This window comes from Mustela nigripes, chromosome 2 (genome assembly GCF_022355385.1).
Source record: "Mustela nigripes isolate SB6536 chromosome 2, MUSNIG.SB6536, whole genome shotgun sequence".
In the NCBI taxonomy this organism is placed as follows: domain Eukaryota; kingdom Metazoa; phylum Chordata; class Mammalia; order Carnivora; family Mustelidae; genus Mustela; species Mustela nigripes.
The window spans coordinates 75,335,056-75,362,685 of NC_081558.1; the positions used below are offsets into that span (position 1 = coordinate 75,335,056).

The following is a 27,630-nucleotide window of genomic DNA, read 5'->3' on the forward strand; positions in this document are numbered from 1 at the left end:
TTTTTTTTTTTAAAGATTTTATTTATTTATTTGACAGAGAGAGATCACAAGTAGGCAGAGAGGCAGGCAGAGAGAGAGAGAGAGGAGGAAGCAGGCTCCCTGCTGAGCAGAGAGCCCGATGCGGGACTCGATCCCAGAACCCTGAGATCATGACCTGAGCCGAAGGCAGCGGTCTAACCCACTGAGCCACCCAGGCGCCCCATTGTCAATGTGTTTTTAAGAAAAAAAGCTAGTGACTAGTATTTCCTAAGAATGAAAAAGAAAAAAGGAAATTAGTGAAAAACTGGGCTAATCATCCCACCTTGCTTTTATAAAGGCCTAAATCTGTTTTTTTTTTTCATCTACCTGAAAATTAATGTATATCAACCTATAGATTTTATTGAATATAATTTGGCATTTTCCCTACTTAACTAGAATAAAGACAACTCTGAATCTTTGAAAATGCTGAATGAACAGCTACAATCTAAAGAAGTAGAACTGCTCCAGCTAAGGACAGAGGTGGAGACTCAGCAGGGTATGCCACTTATTTGTTACAAATATTATAATGGAATCAGTATAATTTTCCATTTATGCATTATATCCATTATCAGTTTTCTGTATCTGTATGCTAAGGCCTTAACTTATTTTACAATTTTAGGCTTATATTAATTTCTCTGATCTGCTTTCACCAAAATATCAACTCCTTTAACTTTTCCTTAGATATAAGTTGCACTTTTCCTAGAGAAAATTTGATGGTTTTTGTTTAGGGCTAGTTTGTGATGAAGTAGATGAAGAAAGGAGTAGAACTCCATCCTTGTCTGAGATCTTGCCTGCTGGTATGTCCTGGATTTTCCTTTCTACTAAACTTTTGCCCCTATTAAGCACACTGTCATGAAGTAGTTACAATTACTTTTTTTTTTTTTAATTTAAATTTATGAAGTTGTTAAAATGTGTAGATGAGATGCTAGAGTAAATAAGTAGTTCTGGAGCATATGGCTATTGGCCTGTTCCCATGAACATTCTGATGAGACAGACTGAAGAGTAGGCCTCTGAGAGAGGCCTTTTGATAGGCATTTGAGATGAGCTCTCTTACAGTAGCTGGTTGGGGCTTTTTAGCCTCTCTATCTTTAGATAGAGAGACTAAAGAACTATGTCAAAGGTAAGTCAGTATCCAGTTGTACTGAGTTTCTATAGTAAATGTTTATGAATAAATTGTTTTGACGTCATTTTCTAGGCCTGATGGTCATACTTTATACTCTGAGGGGACTAGATGGAGTAATTAGAGTCATGAGCTTCAGTTTCCTCACTTCATTTAATTTTTATCACTGTCTTAACCTTGACTTAAATATTGTTGACTTGCCAACAGTTTTAGCGTGTATTTAATTAGTGTTGTATATTTTAAGGTTTCAGACTGACAAACTGGTACTTTAACCTAAACAGAAAATCAGGGATAGTGGTGATTAATACATTCTGAAACAAGATTAGTAGGTTTCTTATTCTCATTAGCATAGGTCTTTGAAAGTAATATTACTGTTTGTTAGTTGTGCATGTTTTATATTAGTTTTTATATTATCTACGTTTTACTAGTATAACCTTTATCACAACAAATGTAGAAGGCAGAAATTACAGTTTTATTGTCTATCCTCTTTTTAGTGATAAGGAATTTAAATCCACCTTCATCAAACTGGGAGGTGGAAAAGTTGAGCTGTGACCTGAAGATCCATGGTTTGGAACAAGAGCTGGAACTGATGAGGAAAGAATGTAATGACCTCAAAATACAGCTACAAAAAGCCAAACAAATGGTACTACAGAATTATTAAATTAAGAAATTCAGTATTCTGTGTATGTTGTCTATAGGATTTATAACTAAGGATTAAATCATAGGGTTAAATATATTATAACTACCTGGAGAGTTAAATTCTCTGAAAAATTTACCTTTATCTTCCCTTTTAATCATTTTGTCTAAAATTTGATATACTATATACTTCTAGCATAATCCCAGAATTATAAAATTTTATTGTTTTAAAGAGCTCATTTTAAAAAAGCTTTACTAGTTTATTAATTTATTGAAGCGTTTCTTTTAAACGCCTTTTCCTTCAGTTTCTTTAAGTCCTTTTTTTCTGTAAAGTTTAAAGAGAACTCGTTTTAAGTTTATCATTTTAATTTAATAATTTGGTTAATATAGACCCCACAAGAGACAACTTAGTTTTTAGAACTCTTGAAAAGAAAAAACTCTTAAGAGTCTACTAATTCACAAAAGTCTCAGTACTTTTGGGGCAACTTCAATTTTCAGCAAATAGCTGAGATTTTAAGAATTGGGTGGAAAAGTAAAAACAAAAAACCCTGCTGAGCTGCTAAAGTATGGTTAGCCAGAAGTCCTCCATAAGTTGCCTCTCAGGTCCTCACCAAGTCTGTTTACTAATACTTTACACTGGGTTCCAACAAAGTTGAACACAAGTTTTTAGATGTTATGACAGATAGTGCTGAAGAGAAAAGAAATGGTAGAAAAAAAGAGGAGTATAAGAGCAATGTACCAAATGCAGAGTTTTAAAAATAGTTGTTACAAGCAAAGTTCAGTAGTCTAGAGTCAGTCATTATATACACTGAAGTATTTTAAATAAGTTAACCAGTGAGAATTGTTTTTCAGCTTAACCATTTTTTGCCCATCATAGCATTCTAACCCCATTCTACCCCAGGTTCCTCTTGGGATGCCAATAACTGATGAAGACACTACTTCCCCCATATTGTTTGACTGCCTACCAGGACACTGCCCCTGAATCCCAATTGTCCTTAAATGGAACTGACAGTTCTTTATTTATGATGTTGTCTTTATTGAAGGTGACTACCCTTACGGATGAGCCACGCATTAAGAATAATGTAGCATTCTACCCTGGCCTCGGCCAAATGAATTCTTCTGAAATGGCCAATGAGAATTGATAAAGGGGAAACACTACAGCGATTACTGTCAGTTTCTATTAGGGCAAAATACTTTTTTTCCTGCTTAACATATGAGGTTAATTTCTGCCTCCCTTTGAACCTGTGATTACAGAAAATTTCTTCAAATGCTTCCAGCATCCTATCCCACAATCTTAGATGCCTTAGCCCCTGAGAAGCTAGCTAGCTGGCTGGCTGGCATTTATGCTTGCTTGCTTGTTTATATATGTGTTTCTTAATTTTAATAAAAAAAAATTCCAATCTAATTAACATCCAGTGTTATATTAGTTTCACATGTACAATATAGTTAACAATTCTTTTTTTTTTTTTTTTAAGATTTTATTTATTTATTTGACAGACAGAGATCACAAGTAGGCAGAGAAGCAGGCAGAGAGAGAGAGAGAGAGAGAGAGAGAGAGAGAGGAAAGCAGGCTCTTCGCTCAGCAGAGAGCCCAATGCGGGACTCGATCACAGGACTCTGGGATCATGACCTGAGCCGAAGGCAGCGGCTTAACCCACTGAGCCACCCAGGCGCCCCTATAGTTAACAATTCTAACTGCTCATCATAAGTGTACTCTTAATGTCCTTCACATATTTTACCCATTCCCCCTACCTCCCCTTTGATAGCCATCTATTTATTATTAATAGTTAAGAGTCTGTTTTTAGGTTTGTCTCTTTTTCTTTGTTCATTTGTTTTTTAAATTCTGCATATGAGTGAAAGCATGATATTGGTCTTTCTCTGACTGGCTTACTTTGCTTATTTGCATTTACTCTCTAGATTCATCCACCTTGTTGCAAAAGGCAAGATTCCATTTTTTTTATTGCTGAGTATTAGTCCTGTGTCTGTATGTTTGTCTGTATGTATGTATACAGACTCATGGTTATTCTATTTTTAACTTTTTGAGGAACTTCCAAACTATTTTCAAAGTGGATTATACCAGTTTGCATTCTCACCAACATGCATGAGGGTTCCTTTTCTTCTCATCCTTGTCAACACTAGTCTCTTGTATTTTTTTTTTAATTTTTTATAAACATATATTTTTATCCCCAGGGGTACAGGTCTGTGAATCGCCAGGTTTACACACTTCACTTACCAAAGCACATACCCTCCCCAATGTCCATAACCCCACCCCCCTTTTCCCAACTCCCCTACCCCCAGCAACCTTCAGTTTGTTTTGTGAGATTAAAAGTCACTTGTGGTTTGTCTCCCTCCCAATCCCATCTTGTTTCATTTTTTGATGTTAGCCATTCTGACCGGTGTCAGATGATATCTCACTGTATTTTTGATTTGCATTTCCCTGATGATGAGTGATGCTGAGCATCTTTTAATGTGTCTGTTGGCCATGTGTATGTCTTCTTTGGACAGATGTCTATTCGGGTCTTTTGCCCATTTCTTAAAAAATCATTTTTATTAACATATAATGTACTATTTGCCCCAGGGCTACAGGTCTGTGAATCATCAGGCTTACACATTTCACAACACTTACCATAGCACATACCCTGCCCAATGTCCATAACCCACCACCCTCTCCCTACCCCCTCAACCCCCAACAACCTGCAGTTTGTTCTGTGAGACTGAGAGTCTCTTAGTGTTTGTCTTGCACCCGATCCCATCTTGTTTCATTATTTCCTTCCCTACTCCCCACAACACCCTGCTTTGCCTCTCAAATTCCTCGTATCTCCTCTGCCCATTTTTAATTAGATTATTTTTTAGGTGTTGACTTGTGTTAAGTTCTTTATATGTTTAGAATTCTAACCCTTTACCAGATACGTCATTTGCCACTATCTTCTCCCATTCCGTAGGTATCTTTGAGTTTTGTTGTTTCCTTTGCTGTGCAGAAGATTTTTATGTTGATGTAGTCCCAGCAGTTTGCTTTTGTTTCCCTTTCCTGAGGAGACATATCTAGAAAAATGTTGCTAAGGCCAATGACAAAGAGATTACTGCCTATGTTGTCTTCTAGTCTTATGGTTTCAAGTCTTACATTTAGGTCTTTAATCCATTTTGAGATTACTTTTTGTGTATGGTATAAGAAAGTGGTGCAGTTTCATTCTTTTGCATATACCTGTCCAGTTTTCCCAATACCATTTGTTGAAGAGATTGTCTTTTCCTCATTGCATATTCTTGCCTCCTTTGTCATAGATTAATTGACCGCATAGGCACGGGTTTATTTCACTGTGCTCTATTCAGTGCCTGTTTTGTGTCAGTACCGTGCTGTTTTGATTACTGCAGCTTTGTGGTATGTCTTGAAATCTGGGTTGTGGTATCTCTAGCTTTGTTGTTCTTTCTCAAGATTGCTTTGGGTATTAAGAGTCTTTTGTGGTTCCACACAAATTTTAGTATAATTTGTTTAGTTCTGTGAAAAGTACTCTCGGTATTTTGATAGGATTGCATTAAATCTGTAGATGGCTTTGAGTAGTATGAACATTTTAACAGTTTGTTCTACCAATCCGTGAGCGTGGACTATCTTTCCATTTGTCTATGTCATCTTCAGTTTTTTCCATCAGTGTTTGATAGTTTTCAGAGTACAGGTATTTCACTTACTTGGTTAAGTTTATTCCTAGGTATTTTATTATTTTTGATGTAGTTCTAAATGGGATTGTTTCCCTAACTTCTTCCTGCTACTTCATTATTATTGTATAGAAATGCAACAGATTTCTGTATAATTGAGTTTGAGTCCTGCAATCTTGCTGAATTCATTTCTCAGTTTTAGTAGATTTTGGGTGGAGTCTTTTCAGGTTTTCTACATAGAGTATCCTGTCATCTGCACGTATGATAGTTTTGCTTCTTCCTTACCAATTTGAATGCCTTTTTTTTTTTTTTTTCTTTTTGTCTGATTGCTGTGGCTGCCATTTCCAGTATTGTGTTGAATAAAAGTGGTGAGAGTGAACATCCTTTTCTTGTTTGGGACCTTAGGGGAAATGCTCTCCATTTTTTCCTCTTGAGTATGATGGTAGCTGTGAGTTTTTCTGTGTGCTGTATATAATGTTGTGGCATGTACCTTCTTTACCTCCTTTATTGAGGGTTTTTATCATGAATGGATATTGTCAAATACTTTTTCTGAATCTTTTGCATCTTTTCTCTTGTTCATATGATGTATCATGTTGATTGATTTGGGAATATGGAACCACTTTTGTATCCCAGCAATATCTACTTGATCTTGGTGAATGATTTTTTTTTTAATGTATTGTTGGATTTGGTTTGCTAGTATTTTATTGAGAATTTTTGCAGCCATGTTCTTCAGCAATATTAGCCTATAGTTCCCTTTTTATGTGGTATCTTTATGTGGTTTTGGTATCAGGCTAATGCTGGCCTTACAGAATAAATTTGGAAGCTTTCCTTTCTAAGTTTTGGAATAGTTTGAGAGGAATAGGTATTAATTCTTCTTTAAATGTTTGGTATAGTTTCCCTGTGAAGCCATCTGGTCCTGGACTTCTGTTCCATGGGAATTTTTTGATTATTTATTCAGTTTCATTGCTGGTGATTAGTCTGTTCAAATTTTCTATTTCTTCCTCATTCAATTTTGGGAGATTATATGTTCGTAGGAATTTCTCCATTTCTTCTAGGTTTCCTAGTTTGTTGGCATATTATATTTCATAATGTTCTCTTACAGTCCTATGTATTTCTTATAAATATTTTCTCTTACTGCTTTTAAAATTTATCTTTATCACTACTTTTTGCCATTTTATGATTTGCTGTGGACATTTGATGGTATCACTGAGTTTCCTAAAACTCTTTTTTTTTTTCATTTTTCTGTTCAGTTTGATTTGTTTTCCATTACTCTGTCCTCCAGATCACTCATTGTTTTCTCTGCTTTCTCTAGTCTACTTTTTTATTTCTCTAGTACACTTTTTTATCTAGTGCATTTCTAATTTCAGTTACTGTGAGTTACTATTTTTTATCATTTCTATCACTTTTTTGAGGGTTTCACTGAGGTCCTCCCCTCTTCTCAACTTCAGTGAGTATCTTTATGACCATTATTTTAAATTCTACATTAGGCATATTACTTTGTTTTGTTTAGCTCTCTTTGCTTATCCTTCTTCCTTTTGGGATACAATCCTCTCTTAATTTTGTCTCTCTGTATTAGGAAAGTCTGCTATGTCTCCACTCTTGAAATAGTGAAATGGAAGAGGTCCTATACTTTGCAGTACAATGTCCCCTGTTCACTGGAACCTCATGTTTCAGGGGTGTCTTCTGTGTGTGTTGTGTTAACCCTACCATTCAGGTTGAGCTGCTTTTGCCTTCAGTCCATTTGTCTGCAGTGGCTTTCTTTGTTGTGAGTGGGTGCATATTGGAAGGGGCAGGTGCACAGGAGAATGTAGGGGCAGGGCATATGGTGTTAGCATGGTTTGATGAGGTCTACTGTGAGAGGGGAGCTGGAGCTGCTTTTGAAAACTGCTTTATTGCTGGTGGGAGTGAGTCTACAGAAGAGTTGGGGCCGGGGGAATTGCAGCCTGGTTTGCTGTGGGAGGGTACCTGCTGCTGCCCCAAACTGTGGAGGCTGGTTAGGTTAGAGAGGGCAGATCTGCAGAAGCATGTAAGGCATGCTGTTAGCAACCTATGTGGAAAGTGTGCTGCACTGGTTCCCGCACGTGTCCATGTAAATAGGGTGGTGGCCCAGGGAGGGAAATGGCGCCCACCAGCCCTTTTGTTCTTGGGGAAGTCTCCTCAGGATCCCTGCTCCTCTAGTACGTGCTCTCTTCCATATACTGGAGGCATTTTTCCAAGTGCTGTTTCTTTGCTTTGTCTTCTTGGGGCTGATTATGCTGTCTTTTTAAGGGCCAGGATTCTGTTTCCTCTCATCCTCCCTTTTCTCCCAGAACTGAGCCCACCAATTTGTGAAGTCCCAAGTGTTAAGCCTCACTGATCGTGGGAAGTGGGGTAACTAGGCCCCTCTGTATTTTCAAAGCCAAATATTATGGGGATTCATTTTCCCTGTGTGTGGTCCCCATACCTAGGGTTCTTGGTGTGAGGGTCTGCTTTTCTCCCTTCCTGGTGCCAATGGTGTCCCTCCCTCCTGCAGATAGTCCTGTGGGTAGATGTGTTTAGCTCCTGCTTGCAATTCCTGCCTCTTCAATATGGCCTCCTCTTTACTTTTTGCTGTGAATAGTTTGTTTTGCCAGTTCTCTGGGTTATTTACACTGATGTGGATGTTATCTGGTTGTATCTGTGGAACGAGGTGGGCATAGGATCCTCCTACTCTGCCATATTTTTCTTCTTCTTTTTCTTTTTCAAAAAAAGACCTTTAAGGATTTTATTTATTTGAGAGAGAGTATGAGATGGGGAGAGCAGAGAGAGAAGCAGACTACCCGCTGAACAGGGAGCCCAGGGTGGGGCTCAGTCCCAGGAGACCTGAGCTGAAGGCAAAGGCTTAACTGACTGAGCCACCCAGGCACCCCTAGATGCTATTTTTCTCTTTTTTAAGATGTGATTCCAACAAAAGATCTATACCTTGAAGCTCTGAATTATAATTGTCAGTAAACAGATTTTCCTTGAAAGGATGATGATAGCTTTTTACATAATGGATATTTCATTACAGAGTAGGAAAAAGTACCATGGAATTGTAAAATATTTTGTCTTATAATTACGGCGTTGCTTATTAACTATGTAACATTAGGAATATCTTCTTAACCTGTTTTCTGTAAAGTAGACTTAAAAATCTGTTTTTTTCCATAAAGGTTAGATAACATGTAACACTTTTAGCACAATGCTTAGTATATAGTGTATTCAGTAAATCAGTGTAGTTCAAAAAACTATGTATACTTAGTATATAATGTATTCAGTAAATCAGTGTATTTCAAAAAAAAACTTATGGTAATCCAGAAATGCAGTCCTGTTAAGTGGGTGTGGGTTATAGTTCAGTTCTTATTAGTTACTCTTTTCCACTAGATGGTGCTAGGGGATAAATTTGCTTTTAGTATAATTTACCTATCATAAATCCATAAAAACAGACATTTGAAGGTAGAAGAAACTTTAGAAATTTTTCACTTACTGCTGAAATGGCATCTGGAAAGACTAAGAAACAAGAATTTAATATAAGAGGAATTGTTTTTAAAAAAATTTAAGACTTCTCACTTTCATAGGAATTTCTTCGGCAGGGAGGGGGGGATTTAAAATTTAAAAATGCTCATAACTAAGATAAAAACATTAACCAGGAAAAGGGAGAATGGAATGCTTAATATAAACTTACCAGAAGTTCCAAGTGATGGAAAATCTGGATGTTGTGAGGTGTATACTTTTAAATTTTGTTCAAAGGTATTGCTGATCAGAGTCCTCTTGATATGGAATCAGAAAGGAAGTCAAGGAGAAAAATTTATGTTCATCTTATTAATCTTATATCTACTATAGCCATATTTACAAATACTTTTGAGGTGGTATTTCCTGTGAAACATTTTGTAACATCTTTTAAAGTGTGAAAATAGCATTACATGGACATAATAATGAGAAGTTTTTTGGTTTATGTGTTTTTTTTTACTCAGTAGATTACTGTTTTGTATTAATGAGATCAAGTTTCCAGTGTCTGTTCCACTATGGCCCTTTTTTCTTTTAATTTTAAATTTTTTATTTTATTTATTTTTAAACTTTATTTATTTTCAGCATAACAGTATTCATTGTTTTTGCACCACACCCAGTGCTCCATGCAATCCGTGCCCTCTCTAATACCCACCACCTGGTTCCCCTAACCTCCCACCCCTTGCCACTTCAAACCCCTCAGATTGTTTTTCAGAGTCCATAGTCTCTGTGGCCCTTTTAAACTTTCCCCCAATATTCCAGTCATTTATATTCAGAAAAGTTGATCCTTTGGGGAAAAAAAAGACACTGGGGCCAAAGAAGTTTAGAAAGCACTGGATCTATAAAATGGAGTTGGTGTAAAGTCTAAGGTACCGGGACACCTGAGTGGCTCAGTTGGCTAAGCATCTGCCTTTGGCTCAGGTCACCATCCAAGTTGGGCTCCTTGCTCAGCAGGGAGTCTGTTTCTCCTCTGCCTGCTGCTCCCCCTGCTTATTCTCTCTCTCTGACAAATAAGTAAAAATCTTAAAAAAAATAAAAATAAAAATAAAAAAGTCCGAGATACCTAATAATAGCCCAGTTAGTGATTCACAATGTGCTCTTATGTATACCAAAGTTCTGAGAATTCTTAGCTTGTAGGAACCTGTTTAACTTGAACAGTGTTTCCCAATATTTTATTTTTATTTATTATTATTTTTTAAACATTTTATTTATTTATTTGACAAAGAGATCACAAGTAGGCAGAGAGGCAGGCAGGGACGGGACGGGACCGGACGGGCGGGAAGCAGGCTCCCTGCTGAGCAGAGAGCCCCATGCGGGGCTTGATCCCAGGACCCTGAGATCATGACCTGAGCTGAAGGCCAGAGGCTTAACCCACTGAGCCACCCAGGTGCCCCATCCCAGTATTTTATAGTGATGGCCCCTGTATATGTTCCATCACAAGGTACTAGTTGGGAAACAGATCTATACTTCTTAACAATTAGAACTTTTTAACTTTTTTTTTTTTTAAACGAATGAAAGGATCCATCTCAGGAAGACAATCTGAAGAACAGTGATCTCCAAAGACTGAGCATTTCAAGGTATGAATATTTTTCAACATTCAGAAATAACATACTCTCCTCTGTAGGCCACTTTCTATAGCTTATCTAGATTTCTGTTAGGATTTAACCTTAAAAGTGAATGGATACCATTTGGGTACTGCATATAATCTCTGATCACAGTGGATTTATAAAACATTTAACTGCTCTTTAGCAGTTGGTTTGAACCAAAATAGTAGAAAGGTACATACTGTGAAGCCTTAAACAAAATTTTTGAACATGCGATATTTTAGATAGGGCTTTAAGGAGCTAGCTGTATAGAAAGTATTCTGTATTAAATCCTGATTTTGCATGAAGAATTATACATTTCCATATACAGTAATACCACCCTGTCCTTAAGGCAAACTTGGACCACCTTAGTCTTTGGTATAACATGAATCACAAGAGAACTGTTCTCTTGGGATAAAAACAAAAGTAGCTGTAAGAATTCATGTTTTATTTTAACCTTTATTCCCTTAAATATATATAATTTTTATTTAACATGTACTATGTTTCACATTATCTTATTTTACATCCCTTCTATATATGGATACTTTAATCCAATGAAAAATAGTGAGTTGACTTCATTGTTGGATCATTTGGCTTCCAAGGTTTACAGATCTAAAGTAAATAATGTGAAATGGCTCCTATATTTCTTTTGAAAACCCAATTGAGAGAAATGATCAACTAGGGCAAACAATTTGAGGATTGCAGCCAATCTTTTAGATCCAGGGGGTAGGCAAACTTTTTCTATAAAGGAAGATCATATTTAGGCCTTGTGGGTCATAACCTCTTTCTTGCAACTACTAAACTTTGCCATTTGAACAGTTCTTCCGTTGATGCCTTCAAGTTTCATCTAACTTTACAGCAAGGAAGTTATTCCAACAGTGGGTCTAGGTCAGTGTCCATGTAAATTATTTCTTAAAGTTGTCTTTATGATACATTAATTTATTTTAGAAAGAAAGGAGTTTTGTGTGAGCAGGGAGAGGCAGAGGGAGAGGGGAAGTAGACTCCCCACAGAGCCTTGATTCCATCTCACCAGCATGAGATCATGACCTGAGCTGAAACCAAGAGTTGGATGCTTATCAATTGAGCCACCCAGGTGCCCCTTATTTCTTCAAGTTTTCTTAATTTCTTCTGAGCCTCCCCCCTCATTTTGTTGTATTTATCAGCTTATAAGCCTCTTCAAACCATTTTTGGTAAGAAGCAGGGAACAAAGAAATATGTTAGAATCACAGTATGTCAAATGAAAGAGCTATGTATATTTTATATTAGAGGTCTGTGATACAGAATGAGACTTCTTCCATTCATGGGAAATTTTATATAATTTGGATCACATCACCTGAGAATAACTCAAAAAGCTGCCCCTCCTCCCCCCCCCCCCCCGCAACCTCCTTGCAAATGTTTTTTAAGACATATAATGAACAAGACAGTAAGGAATCTCCACACCAGGATTTAAGGGGATAAATACACAAGGAGATGAGTCTAGTTTTTGAGGCTGCCAGGCTATATAATTGTGGCTTCAAAAGTACAGTTATGAATTCTCTAAAGCTTGGTAGTATCTCAGAGTATCAGCTGAGAGAAACAATTTTTAGAAAGATTTGCCCTAAGTTCTTCACTCCAAGAGCTATGTGTCTGCTAAAAGAATTGCATAATTAAAGCATGTCCTGATGGTTTGCTAGTGCTCAAAGTGTACTTACGGTTTTATACAAGTTGGTTTGCATTTATTTTATGTAAACAATGTGGATTGCAAAACTGATTAGGTTTCCCTTTTCTGGTTAGTAACTAGAAAACTAATAACCAAATTTGTAGCTTACCCCTTGGTAAACTTTGTTATCATGCATTTTAATGTTAGTCTCATTCCTAGCTGCATTTTATCTTGTTTTTCCTTCACCTTACCGTTTTTACCTATGCCCAGTTTATAGTCCTGTGTTAATATTTTTAAGTTACTTCATCACTTTTAAGTGGAACAGTTCAAAGTTTACTACATTAGCAGAAAGGTTAATAGGAATGTTTCCACAAAACCTTTAAGTACGAGTTTATGTATTTTTAAGGATTATATTTTATTTATTTGTAAAACACCCTTTTTGGGGAAACTTTTTTTTTTTCATATGTCCTCCATATGATGTCAGGTGAATGAGGTATTGTTCCCTCATATAGAGTGAACCTTTAGTTACTGGAGGCCTTTTATCTGGTACTTACTGTGTAGAATATCATTTAACAGCAGCCCAACCAGGAATTTGGCCTGTGTCTTGCTCATGTTCTGTTTGGTTTTAGCTTTATAGGTTGTTGTGCTCAGTGCTTAAACATATGTAGGTATGGAGTAAACTTATATGGTAAATTTTTAAAAAATATATATCTTTAGGAAATAAGGATTAGGCTAGTGTTTTTCAAATGGTGCTGTGCTCCCTGAGTGGTCATGAAACTTGGTGTGTTGAGAGAAGTATTTTAAACAAATACTGAATAAAATAGAAGAACATATCAGTGTGTACTACACATAGTGAGGGGGGTTAAGTATGGTTTCTCATAACTTACTCTTTGGGTTGCAGTGTAAAATGATTCGTTGCTGTGCCTCACATTAAAAAATTTCTAAAAGATACTTGATTTGGGGGAATCACAGTTGTCAAAATACACACTTCTAAATCTTTAGCTGTTAGGTAAGTTATCTCATACTTTGATTTTAGGATTTCTGGGGAATGTAATTGTAATAAATTTTCAGAAGCTAAAGAAAAACACAAATAGGTGAAGTAAAAAATTGGATTTTTCTTAGACAAGGAATACTAATTTCAGTATTGAAGAGTTGAATAGTTTCAATTAAGAAAACTGGGCTTGGGGCGCCTGGGTGGCTCAGTGGGTTAAGCGGCTGCCTTCGGCTCAGGTCATGATTTCAGGGTCCTGGGATCGAGTCCCACATCGGGCTCTCTGCTCAGCAGGGAGCCTGCTTCCTTCTCTCTCTCTCTGCCTGCCTCTCAGTGTACTTGTGATTTCTCTCTGTCAAATAAATAAATAAAATCTTTTAAAAAAAAAAAAGAAAACTGGGCTTTTACACAATTTGACTTCATAAGCAGGACATGAAACCTGCTTATTCACATCTCAAGGAGGAGGTACTTTACATTTAAAATTTAGAGGATTGAAATTTGTGGTTAAAAAGGTTGTGTTGGCAGCCAGCATATTGGAGGTGCTTGGTAAATGTGTGATGAAGATGGTAATAATGATATGAAAAATGTTACCCCCAGCAGGGCAGCAGGCAGTCCTTAGACTGGATAATTAAAAGATGGCTTTGATCAGCAACATGTTAGAATATGGAGTAATCTCTTGAACCTGTTTCCTCACAGGGAAACTGGTTATACCCAGCTTGTCAAGTTGGTGCAAGAACATGGTTGAGCATTTACTACGTTAGGCATTTTTGTGGGGTTCTCATTTGGGGTGCTTTTTAGTGTTGCATATCAGTGCTCAAGTAGTTTTATAATTTCTTACACACATTTGCACCTGTGTCATTTAAAGCAAAACTTAGCTAAATTCACACTCCTGGTTGGTTGGGGAGGGGGACAGAGCCAGCCTATACAATCTCAAAAATACCTAGATAAGTGAAGGTTAGTTGGAACCCCGCTAAAGATTTGTGGGTAATTTGCCTTTTCCAATCTCACTTAAGGTAATGATTTACTTTGTTCAAATAAATTAATTTTGTGAAAGTACTCTGAAGACTGTAGCACTTTCTAGTGTAAAGAGACTGTTATTACTTTATTATCCACAAGGGGGAGAGCTTATACTTAGTAATTTGTTGGTTTGGTTTGGTTTTGTTTTTAGCTGTAGTTTTTAATTCAGGTGACATTAAGGGCAAAAGAAAAAGACTTAGATGTATGTTGAACTTGGTGACCTAGTTTTTGGTTTAACCTAATTTATAAGAAGTCTTCATTAAATTGAATTGGAAAATGTGTATCAGACACTGCTTTAACACTTCTGATTGTTTCTTTTACTTTACATGCTTAGCTATTTTGAATGATTAAATGTGTTTGATATTCTAGGACCCAAACATGGTCTTGGATATTTGCTTTTGTTTTCTCAAAGTTAGGTACTGATTTGTCATCTCATGCCAATAACTAAACAGTATATTTAAACTACTATTCATATCATCACAGTCTGCATGAATTAGCAAGTTTAAGTGCTGTATATGTGTATGCAATGTAAGTAACTCTTTGGAAAGCGTATTGAATACCCACAGTTGCAACAAGGAACAAACCACTCTTCACACTTAAGATGAGTTCCTATGTGAAACATTCATTGTAACGTACATCTCAGATGTTTACTGGTGAAATGGGGGTGGTTAACTAATTTTTGTTAAGTATTTAACACTTATCAAAAACCTGCAGAAAGCCCTGTGATTTTTAATAGACTCCTGTTTGACAAATGACATTTTCAATAGACTAAAACGTGTAGATTTTTCCCAAAAGCAGTATTAAGTTTATTCTGCTTCTAGTGAAAGAATTGTAGTTTTAGTGTGATAGAAATACCTTGACAAAAAACATATAACCTTACATTCAAAACAATGTTTTGTTTTTTTTTTTTAAGATTTTATTTATTTGACAGAGATCACAAGTAGTTAGAGAGACAGGCTGAGAGAGGGGGAAGCAAGCTCACCACTGAGCAGAGCCCCCGATGTGGGGCTTGATCCCATGACCTGAGTCTAAGGCAGAGGCTTTAACACACTGAGCCACCGAGGCGCCCCAGAACAATGATTTTTGAGTAGCTCTGTTGCACTGTAATTCAAACAGGATCTTAGATTTAGGTATCAAGAGTATTATACCTTGGTTTATTTAAAGGTTTTTGTTTATAGCTAGATAAAAATTGATATATTTTCTAACTTGTTCTACTTATTAAATTTACACCACTATCTTTAAGAGGCAGTAATGGTCATTTGAATGCTATGAGATCAATTGTTTTTATATTTAACATTTTACATATCCTTGTATAGCAAAGTAGGAATATATATTGAAGATCTGTTTATTTAGTTGGCAATTAAAAACCAAAAAAAATCATGAATATCCATGTCTAATGGAAGAATGAGACTTTACAAATTAGGTGTAAAATAATTTATAACTTCTCAGATAATTGAGGCAAAATACTTTTAATTATGAAAATGAGAGGCATTTATGAAGTTTTAAATTTGTTTCATATAATCCTCTCTCTAGCTTCTTTTCCCTTACCAGGAAATCATCTGGCTCTTCTTGTCTTGTGCTGTCATGTCACATTGGTTTAGACCAACCATATGAGACAGCCCAGTCAAACATAAAAGAATGAAATGCATGAAGCCTAAATTTTAATGTGGATCTGGGTATACATTCAGTAGTTGATATATTTCAATTCACAATGTCAAAACCAAGTAAGAGTTAAATACAAATTAAAACTCTATACATGAATAAACGTCACTTTATTTTTGATCCGATTTGTAAATGAAGACCATACCCCTTGAAGTAGTGTCACAGCACAGCACATTATAGGCTATAATTAATAAGAAATTTGATTGTAATACTATTTTTTGTAATAACCTTCTGTTTAATATAGTTCAGTTAATGGCCAGAATTGTGAATAAGATCTTTTTACTTATTCTAATGCCCATATTTGTTACTTAATGAGGAAGTTTTGTTTATCTCAAAACTGGAGCAGAAATGCAGATAATGCTCATTTCTATATTAAAGTCAGTCCTTTCTTTCCATAAAGAAAGTTATATAACCAGTAACTTTTAAAAAAAAATCTATTTCAGTGATAATATGCAAAATGCATACTGGGAACTGAAGAGAGAAATGTCTAATTTACATTTGGTGACTCAAGTACAAGCTGAACTACTAAGAAAACTGAAAACCCCAACTACAATCAAGAAAGGCAAGTTAATGTTTGCTGGAAACCCTATTAGAAGAGCAGCTGGCTATCGTTTCTTATCAAAATCTCATCAGATGATTTTGATAAGTCAAAGTATATATACAGTATGTTCACAGCCTACCTATTCTCTGCTTTGGCTTCATTCTCATACTGGTCAACTTCACACATAAAGGTGTTGCTGATGTGTTTTTTCTTCGTACTGTATTCTTTTCCCCTTGTGGCTTTTTTTCTCAGCCAAGTGTTGCTTATGTGTATAAGCCTGAGGTGTTAAGTTTGCTCTAGTTGACCTTTTACCACAACTCCTCCTTATATTTAAAAGAAAAAAAAGACACCAAGACACTGAAAGCTATTTTTTATTCCAGCGTTACAGAATATATCAAAGACCTAGCTCTTTAAATTGTTTTTGAAGAAAATTACTTTGATGCATTTATTGGGTTCATTTGGTAAACAATTTTTCTTTCCATAAAGGATAGATTATTTAGAATGGAGACCAGGTGTTATCCCCTTATCTCTTTCAATGAAATGAATATTTTCATTGATTTGCTTTTCATATGTAACTGCTTGGCTGACTATACTTTCTGAGTTTTGGGCTAATATAGTACTGTTTTGCCAAAGCTATTTTTATACCTCAATCAGTGCATTTGCACTTTTTATTACATAATAAGTATATTTTTGAAAAGTTGTAAATTTGAATGCCCTAAGTTTATTTTAAAGGAATGAGATGTGACTTTATATTCACTACCACCTAATTTAAAATTATATGCACCTCGTATTGCTGCTAAAGAGGGCACAAGAGAATTTTGTTTTATAAATCTCCTCAGGAGTGTTTACTAGTAGGGAAAAAGGAAAACTAAAGTCAAAACTCCTTTCAGTTTCGTGAGGGTTATTTATGAATCAGGAAAACTAATACAGTGCTCTAGCAGGCTCCAACTTAATTTATGGTTCATTTTGCCCTTGAGTTTTCCAGTGGCCAGGGTTACATATGAGGCCAAGGTATGTCGATGGGGAAGTTCCTCCTTTTAAAAGGAACACAGAATAATCTTGTAGGGAGTTTTCAGTGAGGCTCTTTTTTTATGTAATAATTTCCAAAGAATAATATAGGAGGAATGTTCTTTCCATATTTAATAATAACTCATTTGTATGTCCCTTCTGATGAAGGATGCCTTTTGGTATATTGAACCATAAATTTTCTAGCATACAACAACAGTGGCGGGCTCAAGGCCACCACTCCTAACTGCGGCACTCAGTGCTTTGGGGAGTAGAGACAGACTAAATCTACTTTTTTTCTAATCTACAGATCACTCTTGTCCAGAAGTTGAGCACCTTTAACTTCTACTTCTTCTATCCCTCTTCCCAAGAAGAAAAGGCAATGAGCTTATAATGTGGTTCAGTTTTTTATAAAATTATAGATTCAAGTCTTTGTTCTAATTCCTAGCATTCTACCACAGTTGGTTAAATTGGAAGGGGCAGAGAAGCTCATAAACTCATACTACCATTATGTTGGCTATTACTAAATAACAGCTTTAAAGCAGTTTGTTTTCTAAGCCATTATGTGCATACTTAACATTTTTTTCCTTGACCTATTACTGTAACCACAGCAGAAATATATGTTTATTTAAGAAACAGATTATTATGTATTAAAACTTTTATCCATAAAAACCTTTGGATCAATTCACAATGTAATTATTTCTGAAAAAATTTACTTTTGAAGCACCTATGGAAAAAAGATTTGAATAAGCAAAGGATATTATATTTAATAAAACATTACTTTAGAACAGCTTAGTTTCCACTGACATGTAGTCTGCAAACATTTTCTAGCCACATTATAAGCCAAGAAGGGGATCCTTTCTGTATTTTAACTTTATTGGCTTCTAACTTCTATGGAATTCTTCATCTTCATTAATTATTCTGTGATATAGGCAGGACAAGATAACTATGTCCATTTTGGAAATAAGAGAAGTAACACGTGGATGTAAATGACTTAACCTATCTAAAAGTCACAATGCCAGTAAATAGTGATCCAGAATTAGAACTCAGATCACTTTTCATCAGTCTTCAAGTCACAGTGCCCCAGTGGTCACGCAAACTTAGAAATGTTAATTTTATTTCCCGTTCTACATTTAACCAAATTAATGAAGTGTTATGTGTTTTATGATCACAAATGCCTTGACAACTGACATTTAGCCTGTGCTTTCTTTTTAGCCTGTGCCCCAGTAGGATGCATGGAAGACCTTGGGAAAGACAGCACAAAACTGCACTTGGCGAATTTTACTGCAACATACAAAAGACATTCCCCCCTCTCACCGAACGGCAAAAGTGTTTGCCATACCACATCTTCCCCTTTACCAGGAGATATAAAGGTTTTATCAGAGAAAGCAATTCTCCAATCATGGACAGATAATGAGCGATCCGTTCTTCATGATGGTCCTAACTTTCAGGAACACAGCTCTTATGGCAGAAATTCTCTGGAAGATAATTCTTGGGTATTCCCAAGCCCTCCTAAATCAAGTGAGACAGCATTTGGGGAAACTAAAAATAAAACTTTGCCTTTACCCAACCTGCCACCACTGCATTACTTGGATCAACATAATCAAAACTGTCTTTTTAAGAATTAATTCTGAAGAGATTCATGATTTGGTCATGAGGTTATTGTATCTCCCTCAGTGGCACTCTCAAGAAATTATTTAACAAACTGAAAGCAGATTTTGATTAAACTTTGCAAAGTTCTTCGGTTATTATACGTTTGCACATACTGTTCCACATTATGTAGTTGATTTTCCAATGTGAAAGAGCACCGTCCAGCTTCACGTTCTGGCTAAGAATCAGACATATGCTACTTACTAATAAATAAGCTTAAGGCGTTTTAAAGAGACAATTTTACCTTTGATAGTAATTGTAAATAACAGCCTCACATAAAGAATGGAATTAAAATTTCTTGGACATGGTTTTATAAAGCATGTGAAATGCCTAAATATCCATTCGTAAAAATAAGAAGCCATTAATATGAGACAAATTAGAAGTTGCTTTAAGTTGCAAAAAAGAGCAAATGGCAAAATGAGTAAGTTATGTTTCTGTTGACCTACTGAATAAAGACAAAAAGTGTTATAGTTAAATAATAGCATCTCTTACAGGTTATTCCATCTCCGTATGCTATTATGTTTTCAAAGTTTAAGACTTTTTTTAATCACAGTACTTGAAATAACCTGATCATCAAAGCCAACCTTGTCCTATACATTCCTCAAATCCTAACTGAAAAGTGAAAATGTGTGTGAACTATTATAATTCTATAGTATTCAATGAGAAGCAGAAAGCGTACCACAAAGGTTTTAGTCTAAATCTGTGCCATCAGTGGTCCATAATGAAAATCTAAGTATGTAACTGGATAAAGTCATTTTCATCAGGGTCTGTACCTGATGGTTATGTAGAGAAACTTATAAATTGCTAGTTTATTTGAAATGTAACATTGTACTCATTAAGATAGTGATTTTTCATTAACCAAATTAGGAATTGTAATTCTGTAAACCAAGTTCTGTGCTGTATTGATCTAGTACAATCATGAAATGTCCCCAGACTTTTTGATTCTAAGTGGTCTATCATTTATAAACAAGCATATAACAAGGATGGCTTCACACAAATCTATCTAAATTCTTACAGGATGGTGATATTAACATATTAGTAATATAATATATTAGTTGGCTTATACATCTTTTCCCTGAGATAAAGTGTTTCATGTAGGAAGCCTTTATCCTTTTTGATAGACAGTTTCAAATATCTTGAACTCAAAAGAGTATCTCAGATCTCTTCTATATTAACTGAATAGCATACATACATAAACAATGTTCACCGTTCACCAGATATTTCTCTGTCTTTCTATTATCTTACTCACTTATTCAGGCTTGTCTGTGATTAATGGAATTGGTGTCAGATGCTGGAATTTATTCTGACCAATGAACACAGCTGACTCCAGGGAGTACAATCTCCTGCCAAGTAATAGAACAAAACCCAATATGCATAAAACAAATACAAGACTCCAGGCTTTAGCTAAAGGAAGCAACTACCTGTGTAATAACAAAGCAGCAGAAACTATTTCTCATGTGGCTGCATAGACTATATATTCTATCTAATCTCTAAGGTAGCTTACTGGTTTGTCTTTTTTTAAACCAAGGTTGGAAACTTTTCTTTGTAAAGGAGTAGTATGAGATAATGGCTTGATTAATGTTTTGAACAATGCCAAGAAATTGTTTAATTAAAATAAATTATTTTTGTTTGAAATTGAAGCGAATGTGAAATACTGTCCTTGCCTTTATATTCCAAGGTCAGGTACTATTTAAATGTTAGTTGTTCATTTGATTCATGTAACAGGCATTTGTCTTCTTAAACCAGTTCTTGGCGGAAAAAATGTTCTTCCATATGAACAAGAGGGTGGCTATCCAACAGGTATGCTAAAAATCAGTGGTTGTATGTTCTTTACAGTGTAAAGTGCTAAATAAATGATGTGTAGGACTCTGATAAAGATTAACCAAAAACTTTTAACCAGCCACAAATTTAAAAATGTATGCTTTATGATCATCTCCGTTGTACATAAGATTCAAAGAGAAATGGGAATGGCCCATCATTTGATAATCTATTTGAGATGGAAAAAAAAAATTTAAAGATTTACCTGAGGGGGGGTAGGGAGGAGAGAGAAAATCTCAAGCAAACTCCCCACTGAGCACCAAGCCCAACCAGGGGCTGGATCCCAGGACCCTGAGATCATGACCTGAGCTGAAATCCAAGAGGCAGATGCTTAACCAACTGAGCCAGTCAGGTGCCCCCGACATGGAAAATTCTATGTTGATTTCTTTCATACTGCTTGAAATTTGCTCCAAAGGGCTTCCCTTGGAAATATCTTTAATCTTTAGCTTTTTATAACCCAGTTTACATTTATATAACAGAATGAAGAGAAAACAGGTAACAACAAAAAGCCACTCACTCCTTCCTCTTGGTCTCCTATCAGTGAAAATAAAATCTGCATCATCTTTAAAAGGAAATGGAGATTCTGCCCAAATGGAACCTATTCCTAAGCAGAGCAGGGACACACCTATGGGAAACATTAGAAACCAAGTAAGTAGGGGAAAATTCAGACTTAAAGACCTGAGACCTAATCATGGAAAAACCATAATGATCTGATCCAGAGAGGCTACATGAACAAGGCGGATCTTTAGGGGCACTATTTCTTCACAGAAATAGCTTCAGCCAGAGGTATGAATAAGCAAGCAAGACAACAACTGAGGCAGCTGTTTTAGAGTTAGACAGTGTGGTGGCTAGGCAGGATATCCTGAAAGCTGTGATAAATGGTTTAGTTTCTGGCAGAGGAATGAACATACATACTACTATTCCAGTACCTGTGGAGAAAGTGACATCTACAGAAAATAAATTTTCCACATAAATTTAGCTCCTCTGATTGTCATCCAAATTATAAATTAGCCACAGATTATATATTTCACTAGCTTTTTAAATTTACTGCCTTATCTTCATTTGCACCATTAAAAGGAAGGTCCTGTGCGCTAAGAAATGTAATAGGTACTGAAAAGCCAACAGAAGAATATAGGCTGGATGATGCCTATGGTATGTGGTCTCTAGGTTTCTACATTTGCTTTGCTTTTGTCTGCTCTAGTAATCTTTCTTTTGATCTGTGGGCTGGGAAAATGTGGTTTCTTTGGTTTTCAAGTAAGAGTAAAATAGTTCTTTGAGTGGTTCACTTGAGTAAAGTATGGAACTTGAGCATCACACTAGTTCCTTAGCATCCTATCTGCTTTAAACTAAGTCCTTTAAAAAAAGAATAAGCTCAGATCTATTTTATGGGATAGGGGTCAAGATTTAATCTTGTCCTAGTATGTAGTAATTTCTATTTGTGATTTTAATGAGAAATACATAGAAACTGGTTGCCGTGGCTATAGTGGAGAGTTAACAGCTCATGGAAGAAAAGAAAAGCAAGTTTTGATATAAAAAACTGGAACCAAATTATTGTACTCGGACAATTTTTTACATTAGCTCCTGAAATCATTAAAATATTTTCAGTAACCAAATGAACAGGTCAAGGAACATAATTCATTTTAGGAAACTTTCCATCAAACATATAAGTAAAATTAATTCATCTATTTCTTTGTATGTTTCCAAATAATCCTTTACTACTTCCAACAACCATTAAAGAGCATTTACCACATCTGAGGCACTGTCCTAAACACTCTACTTACTTGCAATAATCCTCACAATAACTAAAAATTATTTCCATGGTTACATACCTAATAAGTAACAAAACCAAGAAGGAGTCTGGTTCATCACTATTCTACTATACTGCCTTATTAATACCTCTGATGGCTGTCCATCCCTACTTTGGTTACTTCTGATCCCTATGATTACCCATTAGCCTATACACTGGACAAAAGGAATATAAGGTCTATATAGAACCCTAAATCTCAGTATCTCTGTTACAGAACTGTAGTTGTGGGAAATTTACCAAAAAATCCATGATGACCAGGCAGACCATATCCCATTTCACTATTTACTACTCCTACCACATTTGACACACCTGACTTTAAAATTTAAAAAAAAAAAACAAAACTTTATTTCAGATAAAATTAGTATTTCCATAATTTAGAATAAAGCAAACACTTCCTTAAGTCCATTATTTTAGGTGATAATGATTTCCGTGAGTATCAGAGCTTCTAAGTATCTGAACACTTGCCTACATGCTTGTGGGAAGCTTCTGTAGCCTTTTCTTGGTAGGAATTCCAGTTTTTCTGAATTCTTCCCTTTCCTTCAGGTATTCCATTTTGCATTCTTCATAAAAGGCTGGATCATTATAACTACAAGAAGGAAATGAAAATCTCGTTTAAAAAAGTGAAACTTCACGAATGTTTTTTATTTTTTTTAATTTTTATTTATTTTTAAGATTATTTATTTATTTATTTGACAGAGAGAGAGATCACAAGTAGGCAGAGAGGCAGGCAGAGAGAGAGAGAGATGAGGAAGCAAGCTCCCTGCTGAGCAGAGAGCCCAATGCGGGACTTGATCCCAGGACCTGAGCCAAAGGCAGCGGCTTAACCCACTGAGCCACCCAGGTGCCCACACGAGTGTTTTTAATATAAGCTTGGTTTAATAATATTCAGACATTTCACCAGGTACAATCTTTAAAAGTAGATTTTAAGAAATGGTCGTAAACTTACTGTAAACATTAGGCTATCAACCTGCTTACTTAAGAGGGCAAGGGGGATGACCTAGTGGTTTGTTTTTGAATGGCAGGATAGAGTGATGAGAAGCACAGCGCCTATCCTCAGGGAGCGCATGGCGTTCTGGAACAGGAAGGAAAGGCTGCACCACAAGGAAAGATGCAAAATGCTGTGCCAGAGGTATGGCCCAGTGCACCATGGGAACCTGGGAGAGAAGTGGGGAAAGGAGAGGTGGCAACAAGTGCAGGAGTTGCACTTTAACGGACAAGAGAAGTCCAGACTGAAGGCACACTGGAAAGGAACAAAGATGAGGAAAAACAATGAAGAACTGCAAATAACTACCATTATAGCAGATTATGCACATAAGACAAAGGGCCTGGAATAAAGCTAGACAGGGCAGGAGCCACATCATGAAGGCCACTGTATGCCATATCCAGAAGTCAAAATCTATCCTGAAGGCAATGGGACACTATTAACAGAAACTCAAAGATCAATTCTATGTCGTAGGTGAGTCAGGCCACATTGTACAGCCCAAAAGGGGGCAGCAGAGTTCAGTGCAGGATGCCCCGTAGTAAGTAAACTACCACAATGAACCAGAAAAGAATGATGAGGGCCTAAGCTGATGGAGAAGTTGGGATGAAAAGGACAAAATCGATGTGGGGGAGATATAGGTAATAAAACCAATAGGAAATAACCATTTAGAGTTAAGAGAGAGGAGTCTAAACTCTAGACACATGATGCAGGAGGAGGAAAAGGAGGGGAGTTCAGTTTGGGACCTGAAGAGAGCAGAAAAATGTCATGACCTATAGGAAGTAACTGAATCCATGGGTGTAAACTGAGCTGTCACAGACCTAAGCATGAGGAGAGAACCGGGAACCCATTTTAAGGAATCAGTTAAGGAAGAAAAGGCTGAGAAGAAATGAGATGTTGGAGGAATAGGAAAGAGTGTAAGGGATGCCAGATAGAAGGGAATTTTAAGGAATTTCTGGAGGTCAAGTAAAAGGAAGGAATGAAAAGCACTTCACTGCATTTGGCTACCAGGAACCTATCAGAAACTTGAAGAGCCACACGCAGTTCCAGTGGAAGGGGGCAGAAGCAAGGCTGCTGTTTACTAAGGAATGAGTGAAAATGAGACAGAGATAAATGAGAACAAGCATTCATATTTCAAGATGTCACTATGAAAAGATGAGAGGGCAGTGGTTAACTTCATTCCACAGTAAAGCAGAGCACTTTCTTATTCCAAAATGAAGATATAGACTGTTGAGAGTTCAGGTCAAGCAGTAAAATCCTTAACTCCATCTACTTTCAGTTTCATTTACTGTTTCTCTCCTAAACAGAAGCAGCCTCCTCCAACCCTTCCCAGCCCCTTCCCCCAGAACAGACTAGAAGTTCTTTCTCCTTATTTCCGGGGGTAAAAGATGGGAGGATATTTAAATGATTAACATTCAGATAACAAAAACAAGTACAATTTTTTAAAAAAGCTACCTTTTACTCACTACCTCCTATGTGCCAGGCACTGTTGTAATGAGTTTATGTATAGTCCCCCACGATCACTCCATGAGGAATAATTTTCCCATCTTCTGTGAGGAACTTGCCTGAGGCTGCATGGCTAGCTAAGCTCTGGCTGGTCCAGAAGGTAAGCCCTGGCTGCCCTCTCCCCAGCTGGCACTCCTGCCCCTTTGCTCTAATGATGCCCATCTGAGAGGGATGGATAATATGGCAAACTAAGAACAAGTTATTATGATGACTAAAACTGAGGCGTAAAATCCCTTAATATACAACAGAATTTAAATTCAGTCACAAAGAAGTTTAACAGGTTCGTTTATTCATTACACATCTCTTGGGAACAGGAGGAAATAGGAATGGAAGAAAAACAAGTCACAGAAGGAACTCTTACTCTCTTATGAAATGATTAGTGCAGATTAACTTCTCAAGTCTTCTAACTACAGAATTCTAAAATAAGTTTGTAAATTTAAATGTATATGTACATTAGTTGTTCTCAAAAACAAAAACAAATATTTGATTCAGATAATCACTTGTTATATAATTCCCTAAGGAAGCATCAAACCGTGCAGACCTATGTTTCAAGGGCTAGAGAAGTATAGAAGGAAATAAGGGTTAACCAAAAAGACCTCACAACTGTCAGTTAACAATACTAAAGTATTCTGCAATATCATCAATAATGTAGACAATAAAATGTGTGGGGAGATACAACAGAAAGCACCTGGGGTGACTGAGTGGCTCAGTCAGGTGAGTGTCCGACTCTTGGTTTTGGCTCAGGTCATGATCTCAGGGTTGTGAGATCAAGCCCACATCGGGCTCTGAGCTCAGCATGGAGTCAGCTTGACATTCTTTCCCTCTCTCTCTGCCCGTACCCTGGTACTGCTCTCTCAAAAAAAATAAATAAATAAATAAAGTCTTTGAAAAAAAGAAAGCACTTGCATTCCAAGAATTTTGCAAATTTTTACTTTAATATTCAACTACATGTCAGTGAACATGATATTTAAGAATTATTTTAGGGGCACCTGGGTGGCTCAGTGGGATAAAGTCTCTGCCTTTGGCTCAGGTCATGATCCCAGGGTCCTCGGATGGAGCCCCGCATCGGGCTCTCTGCTCAGCAGGGAGCCTGCTTCCTCCTCTCTTTCTGCCTGCCTCTCTGCCTACTTGTGATCTCTGTCTGTCAAATAAATAAATAAAATCTTAAAAAAAAAAAAAAAGAATTATTTTAAAATTGATTAACTTCAAAAATCTAAATTTACCTTTGTATCCTTCATTTTATCCTTCATTTGATTTATTACAACTTTCCCAGGAGTTAAAAATTATATTAATCCCCAAATCACAAGGCTGGCAAATCATCTAATTCAGTACCTTTTCATTAGAAGAGACAAATATAAGCCCATCTATAATATATTCTACAGCTCAACCTCTTCATGAAAAGGAATTTGCTGTCATATGAAAAATCCTGCATTTTTGTTTGCTTGACCTCATATTTTTAATCAGATATAATGTTGACCCATGTAACTTGATAATACCTTTCATAAATAAATAAATTGCTTAATATTTAACAAACTGAAGTCTCAGATTGAGCTAACAATATCAAAGATCTGATGGGGTGAAGTACAAAATCTATTACATGTAATGAGTTAAATAACAGTCTTACCTGCTACATGTATTAAAAACATAGAGAAGCACCAACAATGTGGTGACTACTTACTGAGCAGTTAGGCATTCTTTCAATGCAGAATTTTCTTTCCGGCATTTTACTACCATAAGGATTCCAGAGTCTTTGCAACATTTGGTAAAATCTGAAAAAGTTTGGAAAGAAAAAAAAATGACTTGCAGTTACATCAAAATTTTTAAAGATTCCTTAGAGAAAGAGAAAGAGAGAAAGAGCGTGGGCGGGGGGAGAGTCCCAAGTAGATTCCGTACTGAGTACAGAGCCCAACACAGGGCTCAATCCCATGACCCTGAACTGAGATCATGACCTGAACTGAAACCAAGAATCAGATGGACACTCAACCGGCTTAGTAGACACTCCTACTAATTTTTAACAGCTCTAAAATACTCACCACTTAACATCTATTACTTAGATTATGCTTGGCACATAGTACACACTCCAGAGAAGACATGCACACAAATAAAAGGCAGAACAGGATAAGCGCCATTAACTTTGCAGAAATAAGGGATGACTCTGAAAGGGCGGGGGTTGGGGGGGTGGGGGAGAGGACCTCTGAGGAGGCCTCCTAGACACAGAAGGGATGTGGAGAATAAGGACGATTCCTAACGCAGAAGAGGGGTCTCTTTTACAAGAAATAAGTGCAAGGGTGAAAGGGGAGTTGTTTGCAGATATGGGCCTCTGGCCTCTAGTCTCTGCAGGTCACCTGCAGGTCAGGCATCAAGGCACCCACTTTAAGCCAACCCTGCCAAAGGGCCTTCCTATCTGATAATAGGGTTCCCACTCCATTCCCAGGTCAACTCTTAGATGTCCCTGGAAACAGCTTTCTGTCAAATTTCCATTCTAGTAGTTTGTCTTTTTTTTTTTTTT

General features: G+C 36.5%; 2 protein-coding genes across 3 annotated transcripts in view; one reads left to right on the forward strand and one right to left on the reverse strand.

Moving 5' to 3' along the window:
• Positions 1-20,651, forward strand: part of AZI2 (5-azacytidine induced 2) — a 36,757-nt gene extending 16,106 nt beyond the window's left edge. For both annotated transcript variants that reach the window (XM_059390803.1, XM_059390804.1), the window contains 5 exons: positions 415-514; positions 1,633-1,781; positions 10,442-10,500; positions 16,259-16,377; positions 18,577-20,651. In XM_059390803.1, coding sequence (XP_059246786.1) covers positions 415-514; positions 1,633-1,781; positions 10,442-10,500; positions 16,259-16,377; positions 18,577-18,989 — 840 coding nt within the window. In that variant the 3' untranslated portion in view covers positions 18,990-20,651. The remainder of the gene's footprint in view (positions 1-414; positions 515-1,632; positions 1,782-10,441; positions 10,501-16,258; positions 16,378-18,576) is intronic.
• A 2,306-nt stretch (positions 20,652-22,957) lies between these two features.
• The window catches only part of CMC1 (C-X9-C motif containing 1), an 84,580-nt gene continuing 79,907 nt past the window's right edge, over positions 22,958-27,630 (reverse strand). Inside the window, exons 3-4 of the mRNA XM_059390807.1 lie at positions 26,800-26,890; positions 22,958-23,222 (exon numbers count right to left, since the gene is read on the reverse strand). Coding sequence (XP_059246790.1) covers positions 23,102-23,222; positions 26,800-26,890 — 212 coding nt within the window. The 3' untranslated portion in view covers positions 22,958-23,101. The remainder of the gene's footprint in view (positions 23,223-26,799; positions 26,891-27,630) is intronic.